The sequence below is a fragment of the Oenanthe melanoleuca genome, chromosome 2 (assembly GCF_029582105.1).
Source record: "Oenanthe melanoleuca isolate GR-GAL-2019-014 chromosome 2, OMel1.0, whole genome shotgun sequence".
Taxonomy (NCBI): Eukaryota; Metazoa; Chordata; class Aves; order Passeriformes; family Muscicapidae; genus Oenanthe; species Oenanthe melanoleuca.
In genome coordinates, this window is record NC_079335.1 from 133,144,210 (window position 1) to 133,163,530 (window position 19,321).

At 37.9% G+C, this 19,321-nt stretch overlaps 1 protein-coding gene across 2 annotated transcripts in view; it reads right to left on the bottom strand.

The window, feature by feature from the left end:
• Positions 1-2,427: 2,427 nt before the first annotated feature.
• Positions 2,428-19,321, bottom strand: part of MPP7 (MAGUK p55 scaffold protein 7) — a 149,014-nt gene continuing 132,120 nt past the window's right edge. For both annotated transcript variants that reach the window (XM_056484566.1, XM_056484567.1), the window contains 6 exons: positions 18,351-18,521; positions 11,626-11,706; positions 9,741-9,834; positions 8,549-8,657; positions 7,005-7,148; positions 2,428-5,597 (listed from right to left, as the gene is read on the bottom strand). In XM_056484566.1, coding sequence (XP_056340541.1) covers positions 5,418-5,597; positions 7,005-7,148; positions 8,549-8,657; positions 9,741-9,834; positions 11,626-11,706; positions 18,351-18,521 — 779 coding nt within the window. In that variant the 3' untranslated portion in view covers positions 2,428-5,417. The remainder of the gene's footprint in view (positions 5,598-7,004; positions 7,149-8,548; positions 8,658-9,740; positions 9,835-11,625; positions 11,707-18,350; positions 18,522-19,321) is intronic.

The following is a 19,321-nucleotide window of genomic DNA, read 5'->3' on the forward strand; positions in this document are numbered from 1 at the left end:
TCAAGATCAGTTAATTGTTCCTTTTCTCCTCCTTATGTGACTGAATTACTAAATTAAAACTGTACAAGGGTGAATAGGAAAACAAAGAATGAAATTGCCAATGACTAAACACAGTTTGGTAATTTTGAGTTAGAGCTGTGATCACTGTATTCTTGTTGCAAAAGTTAATGAAATTAAAAGCAGCATCTTGGCCAATATCACCAGAATCTGAAGTACTCCTCCTGAATACTCCATTTCAGCTCCAAAATTTGGACAATTTTAGCTTTATTTACTAATGAAGATTTACTGGTGCTTATTTGTATTTACCAAGGAAGAAACAGAAAATGCAGCACATTTGCAGCCAGGTCTCTGACCTCCTCTTCAGTGATTTTCAAAACTGAAGATGCATTTTCAGGGTATTTGCATTTGTAACATTCTTAGTTCATCTCTGCCATACGCACAGACCCTCCCTTTAAAACACATACCCAAAGTTTTTATGAACCTGTGTATAATCCTATAGAAAGCTTGTAATGTAATATCTTTGTTAAAACACAAATCTAAATTTCACTTAAAAAATATTGGATGCCTTCTGGGTTTTTTTAGCATATTCAAGTTCTGAATATTAATACAGCTACTGAAAAGAGATCTAATTACAAAAGAAATTGTGACCTAATTTTCTCTATTTCTTATCAACAAGTTCTCAGATACTGTTTGAGCCATTAGAACCCTCTTGGAAATTCTGAGGATATTTTTCACCACATATTGAAATGTGTAGCTGGCAGCTTCTGCCACTGAGTTCTTAAAAATTTCTTTATACAAACATAAGTATACAAGGGAAACAAAAGCAAAACAAAGTCTCAATAATCACAGAGATTTACCCTCTTTGTTAAAATGTTGGATTTCAGCTACAGAAAATACCATAGTATTTTATTATAGAGATGTAAAATCATTCCACAGAGTCTTCCAAATATCCAACTTGTATTTCAGACACAGATATCAAGAGGGGAAAAGTCTCCAGCTGTCTAGAACTCTGAATTCTCTCATTTGTACTGCCATTTAACATAAGACAAACTTTAAGACCAGACTTTAACTGTTTCCAAATGTTTTCGTGTTTTTCTGCTGAAACCTTTAACTGTTATCTAGCACCAGAATTCTTAAACAACAAATACACCTACGTCTCCCTTTAATTTTGTGTTCAGACATTTTTCTGTTGAATGCTTGGTATCATACATTAATCATGGTAATATATGATAAATACTTAATGACTCTGAGAGCAGAAGGATCTTGGGCAAATTTCAAGTACGAATGACTTCACACACTGATACACAAAAACCTCTTAATCCTGTGGGGAAATGACTGCAGAGAGAGCAGTAGCAAAAATAGACTAGATTATAAGTTTAACTTCAAATATCTGAAAAAACTATTCATCCCTTGAAACAGTCTCACAAAAACTAAATATGAGCCTTACTTAAGAAAAAATTCTCCTCACACAGTAGAAACTTGAACTGAAGTACATGTGGGAAATGCAGAATAGAGCACTGAAACAAAACAGAAGGTGCTTAAAGGTCTTCTCTCTAATCCTAGTATGTGTTATGCTACTTTTTTTTCCTGGAAAAGGCATAATACAATGCAAAAACAGTAACTGAGTTCAAGCATTACTTTCTTTGAGTCCTACAAATGAACACAACCTCCCATGGGACTTGTGTGTGGCCCAGAAGTTTATGTGTCTGGTGAAACACTCTGAGTCAACAACTCGGATAACACTCCGAGACTTTGCAAGCCCAGACAAGCTGATATTTCAGTTTGATCCACTGATGTAAGCTTTTCCCCTCAGAAAGAAAATGGTTTATTATGGGGTGGGCTACAGGAAAGGATAAACATCAGTTCTGAAGAAGAGTTTGGCAACAAAAATGAAATATTAAGAGCTGTTATCCTTTTTCTACGATGCTTTGTTTTTCCATTTAAGATAATTGGAGCATTAAAGTTAATAGAGTCCCATGAAATAATTTACTACTTAGGCATTTTGCCTTCCAAAGTAATTTTGTTCATCCTGGAGAAGAGAAGGCTCTGAGGAGACCTTATAGCACCTTCCAGTACCTAAAGGGGCTACAAGAGAGTTGGAGAGGGACTTTTGACAAGTCAGTGTAGCAATAGAATAAGGGGGAATGGCTTTAAGCTGAAGGATGGTGGGTTTAGATTAGGTATTAGGAAGAAATTCATTACTGTGAGGGAGGTAAGACATTGAAACAGGTTGTCCAGAGATGCTGTGGATGCCCCATCCCTGGCAGTGTTCAAGGGGGATAGGGCTCAGAGTAAAAAGTGTTCCTGACAACACAGGGGTGTTGGAACGAGATGATCTTTGAGGTCCCTTCCCGCACAAACTATTCTAGGAGTCTATGATGTGTTATAGTGCAATTTAAAATAAAGAAAAAAACACCTTCATTGGTATATAATAATTTATTGGTTTGCATAAGAAGGTAAGATCAGATTTCAGGTAAGACATCAACCAAGGACCTGATGGTGAATTCAAGTATAGATCTTGGTACAATATTAAAAAATACTATCCTTTGTTTGACTACAGCAAACAGCTAGAACACAATAAAAACATCTGGACTTGACTGTCAAAACATACATTTCTCTAAAAACCCACACAGCACAACTTGAATATGTGGAATATTGGAAACATGTTTAGTTGTCTTCATTCCCAAATTCTTAGGAATCACAGGAACAATCCACCCCCCTGTTCCCCTTGGTATCCCAGAACAGTTCAGCACACAGACTCAGTATCCATCATGATAAGCAGGCTCCTGTCCTGTTGAAACTGTTTGACTAAGACATTTTTTCTGCCTACACCTACTGTCATCTCTGCCTGCCTCATGGAGGGCTTTGATTTTTAGCTTTTGAAGCTAAATAACGCAATAATGTTGATTTTTAAAGAGCACTTAGTAATGTAATTAAAAACATTTCTGACTCCTCAAAGACTGTGCACGTTTTACTCTGCTGGTTGGATCTATGTTTTTGAGATTCTCTTTCTTATGCAGGTGTTACTATTCAGGAATTAGGTCCTGGCTCAGAGACGGGGCAGGCAGCCATCGGTCTGGGAGACTCCTGCCAGGATGTGCCGTGGATCAGAGGGTCAGTGTCTCTGGGAATGCTGCAGAGCACCACCTGCTTACTGCTGCCCAGGACAGCTGAGCTGTGCACAGATCCTCCCAGACCACACTGACCAGGAATGGGAATTAAATTAATTTCAAAGACAGCAAAAACAGCCTGCAGGACAGCCAGAACTGTCTCTACCAGGAGTTTGCAGATTATTCTAGCATCTACTTCACAAAGAGAAAAGCAGGTCCCTTATGCAAGCATGACTGTAGCCCAGTGTTCCAAGACAGCCCAGGTTAGAAGCAATGTCAATAGTATTTTAGTGAGGACTAAAGCCCCTCCTGTTGAAAATGGCCAGATCCTGAGAGATGCTGAGTGTCCTCTCCATTTCAAGAGATGGTGACGGCACTCGGCATCTCGCAGGCAGAGGTAAACTGACCCGCTGAATTCCATATCCCCTGAAAAATAGTTTAACGGTCAGTAATTTAAAAAAAATAGAAAATGTTTTCTCAACTCAGATAATCTCTATGCAATTAATTTAATCAACACATTCCTATTTATGTTACAAAAAAAGCTTAAGTCCACCAGGAAAATGGTGAAATTTTACAGAAGTTACAGTAGAGCTGTTCAAGCAGAGCATGTATCCATACTGGGACCCAGTACATCTGTAACTCTTGCATAAACATTTCCAGACTCCCAGAGCTTTTGCTGTTGTTTCTTGCATTTCATTTGTTTTATAAGACTCTAAGCCAAATGCAATGGCCCACACATTAAATACATATTTAGAATAAAACTGCAAAACCTCATGGCTTTATCAGCATATGAACTGAAATAAAATATTTACATGGAATGTTGAGCTCCATTTACAGAGACTGTTTCAAATTACAAACTTAGTAATCTCTTTAATAAATGATCACATTGACAAGAAATTTAAAAACTTAACATCCCTCTTCAACCCTTTCATAAATATATAAAGTTTCACTAAATTCTTTTTTTTTTAAATAAGAGTGCTATATTCTCTTTACAGATTAACATGAAATAATGGTTTCCTGTTTGAATGCCACAGATGGGATGATCTGAAGTCAGCAAGTTCCTATACACATTCTGTACTTACAAGACATATTCACAACACAACACACAGGTGTTACTTGGTCTTTACATCTGTACTCATTTCCTGCATATCAGTAGTAAGTAAATACTAAATTATCTATATTAAAAATACGTCCTCTAATATACATCTTCTTACACTGACATCAAATCTTAAAATGAGGTTTCCAACTCCTGACCAGTGACAAGGATGTTTTTTACAGTGAACTCTACAGCATTAATTTATTTTTAAGTGGAGACAAAACACATATTACACTACTGCAAAGTATTACTACAGACTCAACATTAAAAAGAATTAATCTCTTTCAACTGCTTCTCAGATGTCCAAGGTTTCCTCACTGTTTGAAAATTTCTGATGGGAAAATTGTTCTAAAGTGTGCCAAAAATATTTAAAATCAATTTAAAGTAGGCAAAAATTATTCTCTGCTTTGTTGCTATTCATATCACTTTGCCACTGATTTTACAGAAGCTTAATCCCAGAGACTTTGAACTTATATACACACTAACTCACATTTTTTCCTATTTAAGTAATTATTCCCATGACTCTTCTTTGTTGTGCCACAGAGCATGCATGAAAGTATTTTCAATCCATGCATGCTCACAGCTGAGTGTTTCACTATTAAGCCACTGAATACATCTTTCTTTCCATGATTATGTAATTGCAAAGGAATATTTAAATCAGTCTGTACATGTAAGACAAGGTTCATATCTAGAAAAGTAAAAACACATTAATACATAATTAAAACTATGGTGTCTTCCTAATAAAAATGTTGGTCACTTTTGCCTGTTTCAGTTCTCTCAAGCACTGAAAGGGCAATAACTTCCAAGTGCTGATGTGCTCTTTCATGGGAACATGAAATATGCTTAAAACCATTGAAGTGCTGATCTCTAGCACCAATTTGTATCTACTGCAAATTCTGTGTTAAAAACACTCACCTTGGAAACACAGATGATGATATAGAGGTGTTTGGCAGTTTTGCTACATTAATATTAACTCACTTTATGGAGCACACTAAAACTCTGGTTTAATCTGACTGTTCTGCCCCAAACTGTGGGCAGCAGAATTGAAGACACAGGAAGAAAGACCAGTTCCAAGTGCATGAAGAGTATACCTGCTGCTCAGTAGAATTAAAAGCCCTCCTCCCAAGAAAATGACCATTGAGGAAAACCTAACCATGCCCAAGGTTTAGAAGCTGATACAACAGCAGAGGTTTTGTCTGCTTAAAGCATTACTATGAGTGTAGCCAGCTGACAGGAACCCAGAAGGACTCGGTCTCCAACCTGTCAAAAGTTGTTTTAAGCTCACTGTAAGCTGTAGCGAGGTCATCGTTGACTATCACCTTGTCAAAAAGGTGGCCATACTGGCTCTCCATCACATGGGCAGACTTAATCATTTCGTGAAAATCTTCTTCCTAATAAGAGCAGTGCAAAAATGATCAGTGCACAGCCAGTCCATAGCAACACTGCGTAAACTCCTTCTGTATTAAACATGATCTAATCGCTTATTTCTTATCTCATCAGGAGATGGAAACTGTACTTCTAATTAAAAAAAAAAAAAATAGAGATTACCATTACAAGTGATCTCAGATAGTATTCTGATGAGTTGACTCAGCTTAACAGGCAATTATTTCATCTCTCCCTTTGTAGTGACACAATTAGTCACTGCATGGTAATTAGGGAGACATTTTCTGTTAGCAGTACCAATGGAAAACGTTTCTGGCTGTTTACTTTGATGATACATTTAAAGTTTCAATATGTTAATCTCAGCTTGCTATTACCACGCCATGAATTGCAGCAAAGCCCTTTCTCTTTCAAAAGCTTGGTAGGAGTCATCATTCTGTGCCTTGTTCGATCTGGCTTAGTAGATTTCTCTTCATGTTTGGGGAGGGAAACAAATCTTTGTAATTTGTTTAAATTACTTTGAGAGATAAAACCTGTCCTTACAAAGCAATGGCTGGAAGATTGCTCTTAAGAACAAACTCCTCTTACTTTTTATATACCACAAACCAACATTTTCTTACAGAATGTAATTTCCAAACTATTCCAAATGCACATTCTACACAGATACAGTCTGTAACTGTATCTCGATTCACTTTGAAACAAAACCTAAAAAATCTTAAGTAACACTGAATGAGGAAAAATTATACACACTGTAAATACAGATAAACAGCTCTAATGATGATCAACTTAGCTATAGATTCAAATAAAATATTATTTTATTATATTACAAGGAAGCAAGTATGTTAATATTGGGTTATTGAAACTTTTTTTCTGACTACTGTCAAAAACCAGCCTTTGTTCCTTACTTAGATATCTCTTCTTCTTTCTTGCAATGTTCATGTTCCTATAACATTTTAAAACCCCTCTCTTATCCACAAATATGGGCTTTATATTAAAGTAGCATTTATTTTATCAATTTGTTCTTTATATATGCATTTTCCTCTAAATTTAGACCCCTTAATACAGTTGATAAAACAAATAAATTCTTAAATTTGAATAAAAATATCTAAGCCCAGGTGCAAATTTTTTTAAGGAAATCCACAGCATTATCTCATAAAGATATGCTTGCACTGTGGGGGTTCTTTAATGACATAAAGTCAGAGGAGCATGGAAACTGTAAATATCCATGAGCATATTAAACAATGAAAACACCACAGTAAATGTGTAATGTGAGAGAAGTTGAGAAACAGCAAGATGCTCGTGTAAGCCCTAACAAGTGCTGTCACTAAGAACCAGTGATCACCTTTACTGTCAAGGTAAACTGCTACAACAAAACTCTTAACAGGCTCTCATGTTTTACCATGTCTAATTATACTTACTGTAAAGGGTTTTGCGGTTCCCTTATCGTCTTTACTTGAAATAATCTTGGCATTTCTTCTGGTTTCTCTCAAACGGTCAAGTGATGGAGGTTTTATAAATATAACAAATGGTTTAAACTCATATGTCCGCAAGTGTTTCACTGTCTGGGAAGAGGAAAGATTTTAATTATTTAGTTTATTTTGCACAGTGGAATTTACTATAATAAAAGAAACTCCCCACTGACCATAATAAACCCAAAAAGCATTTCTAAAGCTTCATGCTCTGCTGACCAGCATTGATTCATGTAGAGAGAATTTTCAGAATGGTAAGAAAACCCTTTCTCCAAGGGCAACCATTGGTCTTGATTTCCACAAGGCTGCTGGTAAACCCCATGAGATCTGGCAAAGCTTGAGTTGTGCACATTGGTGCCACTGGCTTCGAGAGGATGGAGTGGAACAGCAGGTATTCAGGGGAGGAGGAAAAGTTCAACCCATTTTAGCAAGAATGTAAATCTTTCTGTACCCATGAAAATTAGCAGAAAGAGGTGTCTGTGACACTTGTTCACAAAAGGACAATGATTTTTCTCTTCAGTACTATGTGCCCACCACACAACTCTCTGCTGTTCTTTTTTCCCAAGTGAGCTACGTGTGGTGTTAGAGGCAGGTCTGTGATTCAGTTGCAGCACGGGTGGATGGTCAGAAGCTTTCTATCTTCTCCACACTGCCAGGGTCCACAGGAAAATCCAATGTTGGAGTATGGGATCCCAGAATGGTTCACAAGCTTGGGTCCCCAAGAGAACTTAGTGCTTTGCAGGAACGCAGGGCTGTGTGGGACAGGCAATGGTCTCATCAGCTCTCCTCCTCCCCCAGCACAGGCTATGGCTTCCCTGGCCACTCCTCCGTGCAGCCCCTGCTCTGCTCCCAGGGCACAGCCCCACATCCAAAACTGCCCCAGGAGCTGCACATAAGCTGCCAGGGTTCAGAAGCCATACACTGGCCATCCTTGGAGAAGAGATGCTTTGGCTTGCTTTATAAAAACTAGTTCAGCTCCTAGAAGCACTGTGGTTATTGGGAGCAAAAAAATTCCCAGTGGAGCTGTTCAGCGGGGTTGAAAGACAAGGTCAATGCAAGAAAAAATGGTTTAGAGAGGAATATTCTTAACAATTATGCAGCCAACATCACATTTAGTGCATTCCTTGACTCATGTCCACCCTGAATGGAAAAAACCTTGGCGTGAACAGTCTAGTGAAACATGTGAGATAGAGTTGCTGGACTCAGTGATAACAAAAAACTGTTCTGAAATTAAAGTTTCAGAGACAATCTGCCCAAACTAACAGAAACATACATGGAAATATAGGAGCATTCTGTAATTAAATCTGGTATTATGCTGCAGGCTTACAATTCCCTTATTTACTGGATGTATATTTATCTCTTTTCAGAGAGCCTTGCTGAGACTCAACAGTCATGCAGTGTGGGATAAAGTACACCTTTTTAGAAGTATTTTTTTCTTAGAATTCCAAAATGTAATATTAGGAAGTATGGGTTCAGAAGACATGCTTACTTACATGAGGTTGCACATCCAGCAAACAAACTTTGTTTTTAGCTAGAACTGATCGAACAGAGTCTAAACTTGTACCATAGTAGTTGTTCTTATACTCGCCATACTCGATAAACCTGTGGCAGAAGGTAAAAAACAACTGGAATAATTTCCATTTTCTCCAGAAAAAAACCCTTACCAGTTTGCTTTATAAGATTTAATTCAGGAGCAAAAATATTTTACTTTACATGAGAGTTCTACTGTGTTTTATAAAGGAAATGCTGTCAAGTACTTCAGCATGTCAATTTTAAGAAATCTTCTACTTTACTGCTTTCAAATCAGTAACACCTGCTTGTATTACAGTTAAAGAGAAAAAAGCACTGTAGTCCAACAGCCCACTAATGTTTTCCATCACCTCTTTTTCTGAACTAATGCAATGCAATAAAACAGTGGATAAGCTAAACAATAGAAACTACTGAAATTTCATTGCACACTACAGAATATCCAAATTCTCTGTCTCAGAAGAGGAGGAGTGATGACGGTGCTGGTGGAACCAAGGCGGCTGGTTATTTGCTATAAAAGTGCAAGCACTATTTGCCAGAAAAGCAAAGCACAGTTTGAAGTTTCAATAAAACCCACATCTTTGTGTCTAATACACTTTTGCCCTCTGAAACTGGGACAGAATTTCAATCTACAAAATTTTACAGGCTGCTGGAGAGCACGATGCTACCATTGTCTCTTCATTTTAGTTTACTTTCTGGAGGGTGTACAGGCAGGGGCTTCACTGTAGATCTCTAAATTCAAAAGCAGAGGAAGTGCCTGGCCTGAAAGAGAGCAGAACTATGCAAACACTGACTCAGGCACGTCTGCAGCACTTCCACAGTCCCCCTTCCCTAAAGCTGCAATGCTTTACTGCTATGACAGAAGATGCTCTATTAAAAGAATGCTCCCTCATCCCAAGCATCTATGATTTCAGTGTCTCCTTGAGGAGCCGAGGTACTGAAACTACTTATCAGCTTAGAAACTGTTGTGTTTGCACATACTGCTTCTTTTCACTGTTTTTCCTCAGCTGCTTATATAACAAAATGCAATTTTAACACATCTTCAAATCACTGCAACTTATATCCACTTTGACTTATTATATAAAATAACAACCAGCCCCATTTTAAAATAAACTATTGTTTCAACTGCAATTCTAGTTAAAAGTCTCTTCAACATACTTGTTATTCTGTACATCTGTCTCAAACAAGTGCTTGGAAATGAAAATGTATTCGACACCATCACTTTCTTGGCTTCTCCTTGGACGGGTAGTGTCTGCAGTTTCATCACATAAAAAAAAAAAAAAAAAAAAAAAAAAAAAAGGAAAATACGCTCAAAACAATATAATTCAAACCAGTTCAGGAACAACTGAAAAGCACAAACTCTGTGCAATACTAAGCATAGCACTTTCCTCACTTCTGAAGCACATTAGGCAGCTCTGGGTCTGGTAGGCAGCACACAAGCACATGACAGGATTGAGTTTTAAATGCATGCAGGAAAAGCAGGAAAAAAAACTATTGGACAAGTATCAGATTATCATTTTTTATTAACTAGTGGAAAAATCCAATAAAATGAGGACAGCTGAATAATAAAAGGAACAGCAGTCTATAACAATTACCCCAGCCTTGCCTCTTGTTAAACTTATTAGCATATGAGACCATAAAGGGAAAGAAAGCACACCATCCTGATTTATAAAATGTTATGTTCATTAACAACTCTTGTAGCTATGGTATGTGGAGCTTGGTAATAAAAAATAGGGTGTGAACTTTATGTTTTAGTGCTTTTCTTTATCTGGTGATCAAAATAGAATTATGTTTTCTTTCAGTAGCCTTGTATTATACGCACTTCTTACTTTCCCCCAAGTAGGTATAAGGGTTTTGCTTCTAAATGAAACTTATTTGTGGGGTTGTCACTCATGATCAACAAACCCATTAAAACATCCCATTTCAAACAAGTGGAATAATACAGCATCATGTATTCCTCACCACATATGGACATACAAAACCTGCTTGCAGTAACACAGTCTTAAATGCCATTTGATATATCACTTTTCTTCTTAGGCTGACACAGTGGGAACATTTCCAAGACAGGAACCCCAGTTCTCTATCTAAGTCCTGACTTACTGAATTTCAGGGAGAGAGATTCCTTTACATGTTTGTTTTAACTTATAACCACAAATTTGGAAGAGGAAAGAGAGAAGGCAGCTTGATGAATACTTTTAGAGAAAGTTTTAGAGAAATACTTTTGGGCAAATGATTGCATATACTTCAATGTGTTAAATATTTTGGGAACATCTAGCTTTTTTTGTTGTTGTTGCTTTCAATACCCAGTTGAAGCAAATATATGCAAAAGAAATGACTTGCTAAACTAAAAGCATTTATTTTTCTACTCAGCAAATTCATTAATACATATACACTTCACAGAATATCTGCATTTGCAAAAAACCTGCGACAGAATCTCCCAAACTCAGGTTGTTGGAGCCATATTTTTGAAGGATCCCTTCTCCAAATTAAAGAAAACCCAGTAAAGTATTGTAGAAGTTAATAAACCACAATATTATTCAATTTTATAAAAATCTTACAACTTGGTCAGAGAGGGGAAGGAGGATAAAACATCCCCAAATCAAGTCTTCTAAAGCTAATCAAAGGGATTTAATTAATTTATTCACTGGATTAAACTGTTTATCATCAATCTTCATTTTTCAGCCTAACAGAAAAAGGCCAGTTTGCTGAATGCAAGCATTGGTAACAGAGTACATTTCACTGCTTTACAGCCAAATCCAGGGTGTTCTTCAGCTGAGTTTCATTTATCAAACCTCACTGATATCAATCATGCTAAACTTGTACTGCAAGTGTACTGCAATGCCTCTGAGCCAAAAAGCTCTATCAGTTTAATCAATGCTATTTAATACAGAACTGCAGCAGCACTTTTAAATATTAAAAAAGTAATTTGGATGCCAAGCATGCATTTAGAGACCCAAATTTGAAAGTGCCTTAAAGGTAATACAGTAATAAAGGCCAATAATGCAAGTATATCCTTAGAGAATAGAAGTGCATTTTTACTTACGTGGCACTGTTACCCCGTAGTGCTGGGTATCACTGATTAGCAATTTCCGTTTAAGTTCATTCAGTCCAACCCCTACAGGACCTGAAAGAAAGAAGTTGCCTTGTTTCCCAACAGCCAGTTCTCTCTTGTATTCAGGTGTATGTTCCAAAATAAGACTACATAGCCTATGACATTACTGCCTTTTAATCAGTGATTTGGAAACGCCCATGGTTCCAGCCTCTCCTAGAATATACAGAGCTGACAAATTTCAGGGGATGCAGTTGGCAGTTACTCTGTTCTGACTTTATTACTGAGGAAATATCAGTGAAAAAAAGTTGCCAGCAAAGCTGACTTTCTTTTCTGCAGCAACTGCCCTCAGTGTGCACCCCCCTCCATCTCAGCCCTATTACAAACCCCTGCATCCTAACTTGCAGCTTTCCAGAACAAAAACTGGTTTGGCTGTTTATTTTGCCAGAATACCTCCAACTTGCAGATAAGAGGACCCCAGCTGACATTGCAAAGTGTCCCCAAAGCCTCTGCTCTCTGTGTGTGAGCAGGACCTCACTCCCTCCTGCTGCTGCTTGCCTGCACCAGATGTCCCTGGGGACAATTGCTTCCACCTTCTCATGTCCTGGGAGCCCTGCTCCTTCCAGCTTCTGTGGCAGGCAGGAACACTGCCCAGCTCCTGGCTGCCTGTAGCTGTCACCATCCACCTTTTGACAGTGTGAGGGTGGCATTGCATGGAGAGAGGAAGGAAAGGCAGCACTTGCCAGGTCACAACCCATTTGGGATGTTTGGGTTTCTTTCTTTCTTTGTTGTTGATTTTCTTTTAAACTGTGCTTGTCTCCTGCCTGCTGTCTGAACAGGTCCAAAGCAAATGTTTCCTTCTTCATGCGACTGCCAGAGACCACTCTTGGAAAGAGGATGGCAGGAAGAAACAGACTGCATGGAATTTTTTTTGACCCGTCTCCTCCACCTCCACTTGAGTGGTGCTGTACTAGAAGCTACTGAGCAAGATGTTCCTCTTGGCTTTCGTGTTGTCCCTAATTCTTAGGTGTTTGCCAGTGGTGCCTCAGGTCTCTGTGAGGGCACTCTGTCCTGTGAGGTCTCAAAGGCTCCACAGGCACTCGCTGCCTGTCCCCAGAAGCCCTTCATGCAGGGCTCCAGCTAGCCTGCCCACTTTGGTGACAGGGCCACAGTGCTGTGTAAGCAGCAAAGGGAGCTGAGCTCTGCATGTTCTTACATTTCTGACAGTGAAGAGCCTTCATTTCTATAGAGCCAGGTCAACAGCAGAAGGCAAAGGAGAATGAGTCATTGGAACCATATCCCAAATAATGCAAGGATAATACCTGTGTTTTTAAGAAAATTCTTGCACATCTAGTAAAAGTGACACATTTATATATGGAGTGCTTCTTAACAAAGACATTTGAAATATTGTAACTACAAAACCTAATAAACTGTTCAAGAAAATAGTGTTGTAACAGCCACTTACTAGTCAGAGTCCAAAAACAGACTGAGACTTCAGTACCTCCAGGTGCCTATCTGTAAAAATGACCATACACCCTCTCTGGAGTTGAAACAGATCATGATGAAAAGCAAGTGCTTGCTACTTTGCTGCTATCCCCAGACTATGGTCCTGCTGAAAATCTTAGAGTTTCTACATTTAAAGTTTCTATGTGTTCACATCAGTTAAACACGCAACTACATTTCAAGTTCCATCTCTGACCTTCCTGTAAATTAATCTATCAGTATGTATAAATGTTTATTTAATATGGTGTACAGCAGCCTCTACTGGTGCATGTCTGCAGAGGACAGCAATGTGTTATGTAGATAACGGCATTACTTTTGTTATAATTTAATTTCTTTTTCCTTTTTATAATAGTTTAGCTATTTAAGGCAAATACGAGCTTTTATAGGAAAAGTAATTAAAACTCTTAATATATCCTAGCAAAGTAAACCAAACCAAATGCAATTCAGTTTTCAAAAATCACTCTATTATTTTTATGCAAAAAGCCTTTCCCATCAAATCCACACAAATATTATTTCCTTATTCTACATGCTGTCAAATCAACAGTATGCTTTTAGCTCTATTTATATATATGTAGAGCCCAGGTTTCACTTCCTGAGACACATGCTTTGGAAACTTAGTTTAAATTGGTTTCCAGACCACAATGTCACTACTAACTATCTCCTCTTCCAGATTAAAGTTTTAAAATCATTTTTAAATTGAACTACTGAAAGGTGTAGATTTTCCTTTTTTTGTGCTGTCTTCACAGAGTTCTCATAACTGTAGCTTATGGACACTGAAGGCTGATTCCAGCTCAGCAAAGCCATCCATTATGTGGATTTTTATACTACCTCTCCCAAGTGTAATATGCAATTCCCTTCTAAATATTCTTTTCAAAGAATGCCAAAGATGCCAGTTTCTAATAGTTATGGATCTGAATACAATTTGAACTCAAAAAGAGAATAAAGCGTCAGGATTCAAAAGGATAATCCTGATTCTTATAGTCAAGTATTAAGCATGCAGGATCCATGGCTGTAGTGTAGTTTTGGTTTACCATAAAATCACCCCAGGCAGCAATATTTACAGTTATGCTGACAGATTTAGAGATACTTTGCATATTTTTTAAAGGAACATTTGTGTCGTTTGTTGTTATATGTTAAGTCATGTTAATGGTCAAATCCTGCACAAGTGGACTGAGGTGCCTACTTCACTTTATTAAGAGACATCTGCAGAATTAAACTACCAATCATTAAAACTTTGTACGACTCAGACATGTCTGAAGAAAACTGAAAAAACTAAGTTTAGGTCTTGGGAGGGTTAAGCCAACCAGCCATTCTTCACCCATAGATATATAATGAGCTCCTAGTAGTCTTTTGGAAAGAACAGGAAAGTGGTCCTTCAGAACAGATTTGTGAGTTATATGACAATATCCCTGCTGGGATCACAAGAATCCAGTAGGTGACCTGCCTTGAGAGAGTCTCTGTGGTTCAGTTAATAGTACACTATAATGCAGTGACTACACATGCATAACTGACTGCAGCTCAGTGTGGTAGGAAAGGAGAACCTCATTATTTTGTGTTTCAGTACATTTTAACAAGCAGTGGGAGTGTATTTTGAGACCTGCTGTTCACTGAAGTAGGATCAGTGAGTTCATACTGGTGTTCTCATGGGCAAAGCTAGGCACTATGTAACATTCTATGTATTTGTTCCTGAACCTTGCTGACCTTCCCATGGCTTCAATCAGGAGGTTTTAATGCAGATAGCAATTACAGGTCTCTCTCTTCATTGTCCAGTTAGTTTACTGGAAGTAGCATGGCCAGGGTAGGCCATTTTCCTGCACTACTGCTGTAGATCAATTAAGACTCTGAAGGCCTTTACTGAACATGCTAAAGCTAAGTCATTAGATGTGGAGAGTTAAAAGGCCCTTTCATTTCATCCTCCTTTGCTCTGAAATAGACCTGGCTTCATCACAACTCCTTCATGATAAAACCGGAGGTGAGGGATTAAAAGAAAAAAAATCTAAGGAATACAACAAATAGAGAGCTTTTCCAGTCCCAGATTCCTTTTCTTTGCAGTAGCAACTAGAAGCACATCTTTGTGGGAAATACTGACAGCCTCAGTCAGAGACAGAGGCTTTTCTGATCGCGTCAGGCACCAATAACAACTTCTCCTTTGTGGTTACACACCTCTGGTCCTTGCTTCCACCACTGCCCACTTTGGACAGAGATATCACCATGGGTGACCACAGCACCTGAAAGGCTCTGCACACCTCTGGTGATCATACTGCATGCACAGAACAGTGTGTGTTCTGGGAGACAAGTGCTCATGGTTTGTTACTGACAACTTTGCTTTATCCTGCCCCTTCAGCTCTGGTTTAGCTGAAACTATGCCAGATAAAATTATTGCACGTAGCACATTCATTCTATCTCTAAAAAAATAAAATTTATGCTACTCTGGCTTTTAAAATTAACTACAGCAGAAGACTCTGTGAGTAGGACTTTCCCCTCATTAATATAAGTGAAAATTCTAGTGTCTAAATAATACATGTCATATTAAAATACTCTACCTTCGTCTGATAGGGCTGTGAGGTATGTAACACTTAGGATGCAGGCAACATTTGTGATGCAAGACTGTAAGGATTTCTTGGCAGTTTGGGAACACTAAGTCACTAAAAGCAGACTGATGACATAACACTGGATAATTTTGATTTTAGCAGACCTATCACAATCCTAACAACTAAAAGCACACAGAAACGTTTGTATCATTATCGCTTCAGATAAAATTATTTTAGCCCCAAGGATTTCCAGGGCTTTATTCATGAACTTACATTTGCACACAAGGTAAAATCTTGATGAACTGGTACATTGAGCTAAATCTGAGAGTAGTGTGCATCACACAACAGGCCTGAAATTACTGTGTGTGCAATTGCGTTCTTTAAATTAGACTAGACCAATTTAAAATTAAGTGAAATTTGTTTCAAAGTTTTCAAACTCCCTCCCCTTAAAAAAAGGCAAAACCAAACCTGAATGTCCCCCTCTAAACAGTATATCTATATATCTATATCTCTGCCAATTACAGCTATAAATTAATTATATGTTCCTTTATTTCCTGCTACTACTGTACAAATTATATTCGATGTATTATATGGAACACTGCTACTGGCACACAAAAAGCTTTTAAAACATGTTCGCTTCTACTATACCTGTATTGCTTAGCTCTGCTAGCTTTTCCACATTTTGCCCAAGACATTTTTATGGTATTGGCCAGACTTAAGCTGCTCTTAATATCCAGAGAAAAAACATTAGAATTACTGAAGTCCGCAATAAATTTCTGAATTGCTTTTGTTACTGAAAAAGCACTCTTTCTTCATTTGATTTATTACAACAAAAATCAAATGGAATCTCTAGGCATTCCTTAGATCAGACATATGCAATTTGTTATAAAAAGTCTACTTATCACACTTTTGCACTACACTCTGTTGATGTAACTGTAAAATCAACTCAACCATGTTATTACTTGTTGTATATAACTCACAATCTCACAGTGATTACACTAGTAGGTGGCTGAATTTTAGTGTGGGATAGTGACAAATCTGTTTATTAAAAACTCAATTTAATGTTCCCTTGGATATGAGCGATATAAAAACACAGCTACTCAACAGTTCCTAACAGTCCCTGACAGAGGGTCATATTTCTCTGCTCTGCTGCTTTCAGAAAGGAGGAAATTTTACTAATGAAGCATCAGCCTATGTGTTACTGCCAAGGAAACAATAATCAATGAGACATTACTCACTCATAGAGATGGTTACTCATTACTCATTGGTACTCTAATTGTTACCTTTAAAAAGATTAAGATAATGCACTTTCTTTTCTGGAGACTGGAGCAATGCATTTTGATTATATAATAAATGCTGTGAGGATGCCATGGCAATGACAGATTACAGAAGAACAGAAAGCTGATTAAGGATAATATGTTAAGTCTTCTGCAGCTATGCTTACATTCATCCTTGGCCTACAAAGGTCTACCTTGCATCCACCTTTCTTACTATTTGTCCATTTACTTTTTCTAACACAGTAGGTGGTTTTGTTTCTTTCCACTTTTATTGTCTGTCTTCGCTTACCTCAGGCATTTATTCTGTTCTTTTTTTCTTTTTGTTTTTTTCCTCACATAGATATATTGATTGAACTCTAAGAGTGGAAGAGCAACATAATTCTTTTGAGTTTTAGTACAGCTTGATTGACGAGTTCAGACTTATAAGTATGGTTGCTGTATTTTAATGTTATCTCCCCTTGGTTTAGGAAAGCTTTAAACACAATCTCCTAAATTGTCCTTATATGCAAGTTGGGACATCCTGTCTAGAAAGGTGGACTACTAGACAAGTGAAAAACTGGAGCATGTTCAAAGGGAAGGGGTAATTGGTCTGTGCTCTACAACAGGGGTTTCCTGGGGCATACTGTTTCTCATCCATACCAATGACACAAAGTAGGCCCTTACAAAGCTTAGCCATGGCAAGATGGTTGAAGGGACTTGCTCAAGGGCAGGGCTCCCATCCAGAGAGCTCCAGGCATAGGCTGGCACAACTTAGTGAAATTTGATAAGGATAAAGTTCTGCATTACAGGCTGGGGACTGACTGGCTGGATGACAAGGCCCTTGGGGGACAGGTGGGCAGAGCTAAGCTTGAGTCCCCAGCGCTTGCTGGCAGCAATGAAGGGTAACGAGACTGGTCTGTATCAGCAAGAGCCTGGCCCATAGACAGAGGGGAATGATTCCTGCCCTTCACTCAGCACTTGTCAGTGTCTTGTGAGGAATATTCTGTCCATAACAAGCCCTGCACTAAAATACTGTTGATAAACTGGATCAAAGAAATCAGAGGCCCTTAAAGATGGTCAGGAGCTGAACCACATGATCTCTAAGAGAGACTAAGAGCATTGGGCTTGCCTAGCTTGGGGAAGAGATGTCTTCAGGGGGACCCACCAGCACCCCTCTGACACTCACTGAAAAGTGGAGGCCACCACTTTACTGAGGTGTGAGCTAAGACAGAAGACATCATGGGAAGATAGGTACCCAACGTTGCTGCCATCAGCAACCTGCTCAGAACCTGGTGTTAATCTTGCTCAGTGGGAGGCTGGACCAGGTGAACTTCTGAGATCCCTTCCAATCTAAATGACTTTCTGGTAAGCATTGTGCTAATCAGCAGGTCTCTGTTTTACTGGGTCAAAAATAAAGAAAATTACTTACCAACCAAAACAACAAGCCTGTATTTGTCATTAGGTTGTCGTCTATATTTTGCAACTTCTTCATAGGTTGGGATATCTGCTGTATCATACTGATCACTCTTCTTGCACTCATACATGGACTTGTTTGTTTTTTTATCTTTTCTGCTAAGACGAAAGCTTCTTCTAAAACCAGCTGCAGTAAGAACAGGGTTTTTTCAAAGTAAGAAAATAAGTCTTCTTAAAACATTTGAAAATAGCTTCTTCCAAACATTCAAGGATTGGAGCATGGAATAAAAAAGTGCATTACATGTGTAATAAGCCAGGTCATTAGAATGACATTTCCCGTGTTTTTAAACTTTATCAGGTATCTATTTAAACTGCAAAATTAGGATTGCCAATGAAAACATAACCTCTGCAACAACAAACTGCAAAGTGTATTTGCAATAAATTGTTAATATATTTAGATTATTTAGACAATTTGAATAACTTATAAATTGACATATATATACACAAGACAATTCATGTAAGCTGGAGTCTCATACCACATCTAATGCATGTCTATTAAATCACCATGGCACACAGACATCAAATACAACATAGGATAGAAACACATCTGGTGGTTGAAAGGGTTAATGAGAATTAACTCCTTGAACAATTCTGTTGTGCTTAGCTCCATGCCGATAGTACATTAAAAAAGTGCATTAAACCTTTCCTGAGTATATTTAATAGTCAATCCAAGCACTCATACTTAAATTACAAAATGCTATAAACATCTTAGACAATACAGTACCCATATTATGAAATTTAAGTTAATATTGCTATTAAATCTATATTTATAATTGCATCGACCATGTGATATCTATTGAGCCTTCTAGAGAAGACTTGAAGTTTCACATAGGTTTTAAGCACTTTCAAAGGAGAAAATCATAGCCATTTTCAAGCAGAACAGCACAAAAAACACGTTTTACACTACATGTCAAAAACTAATTTACT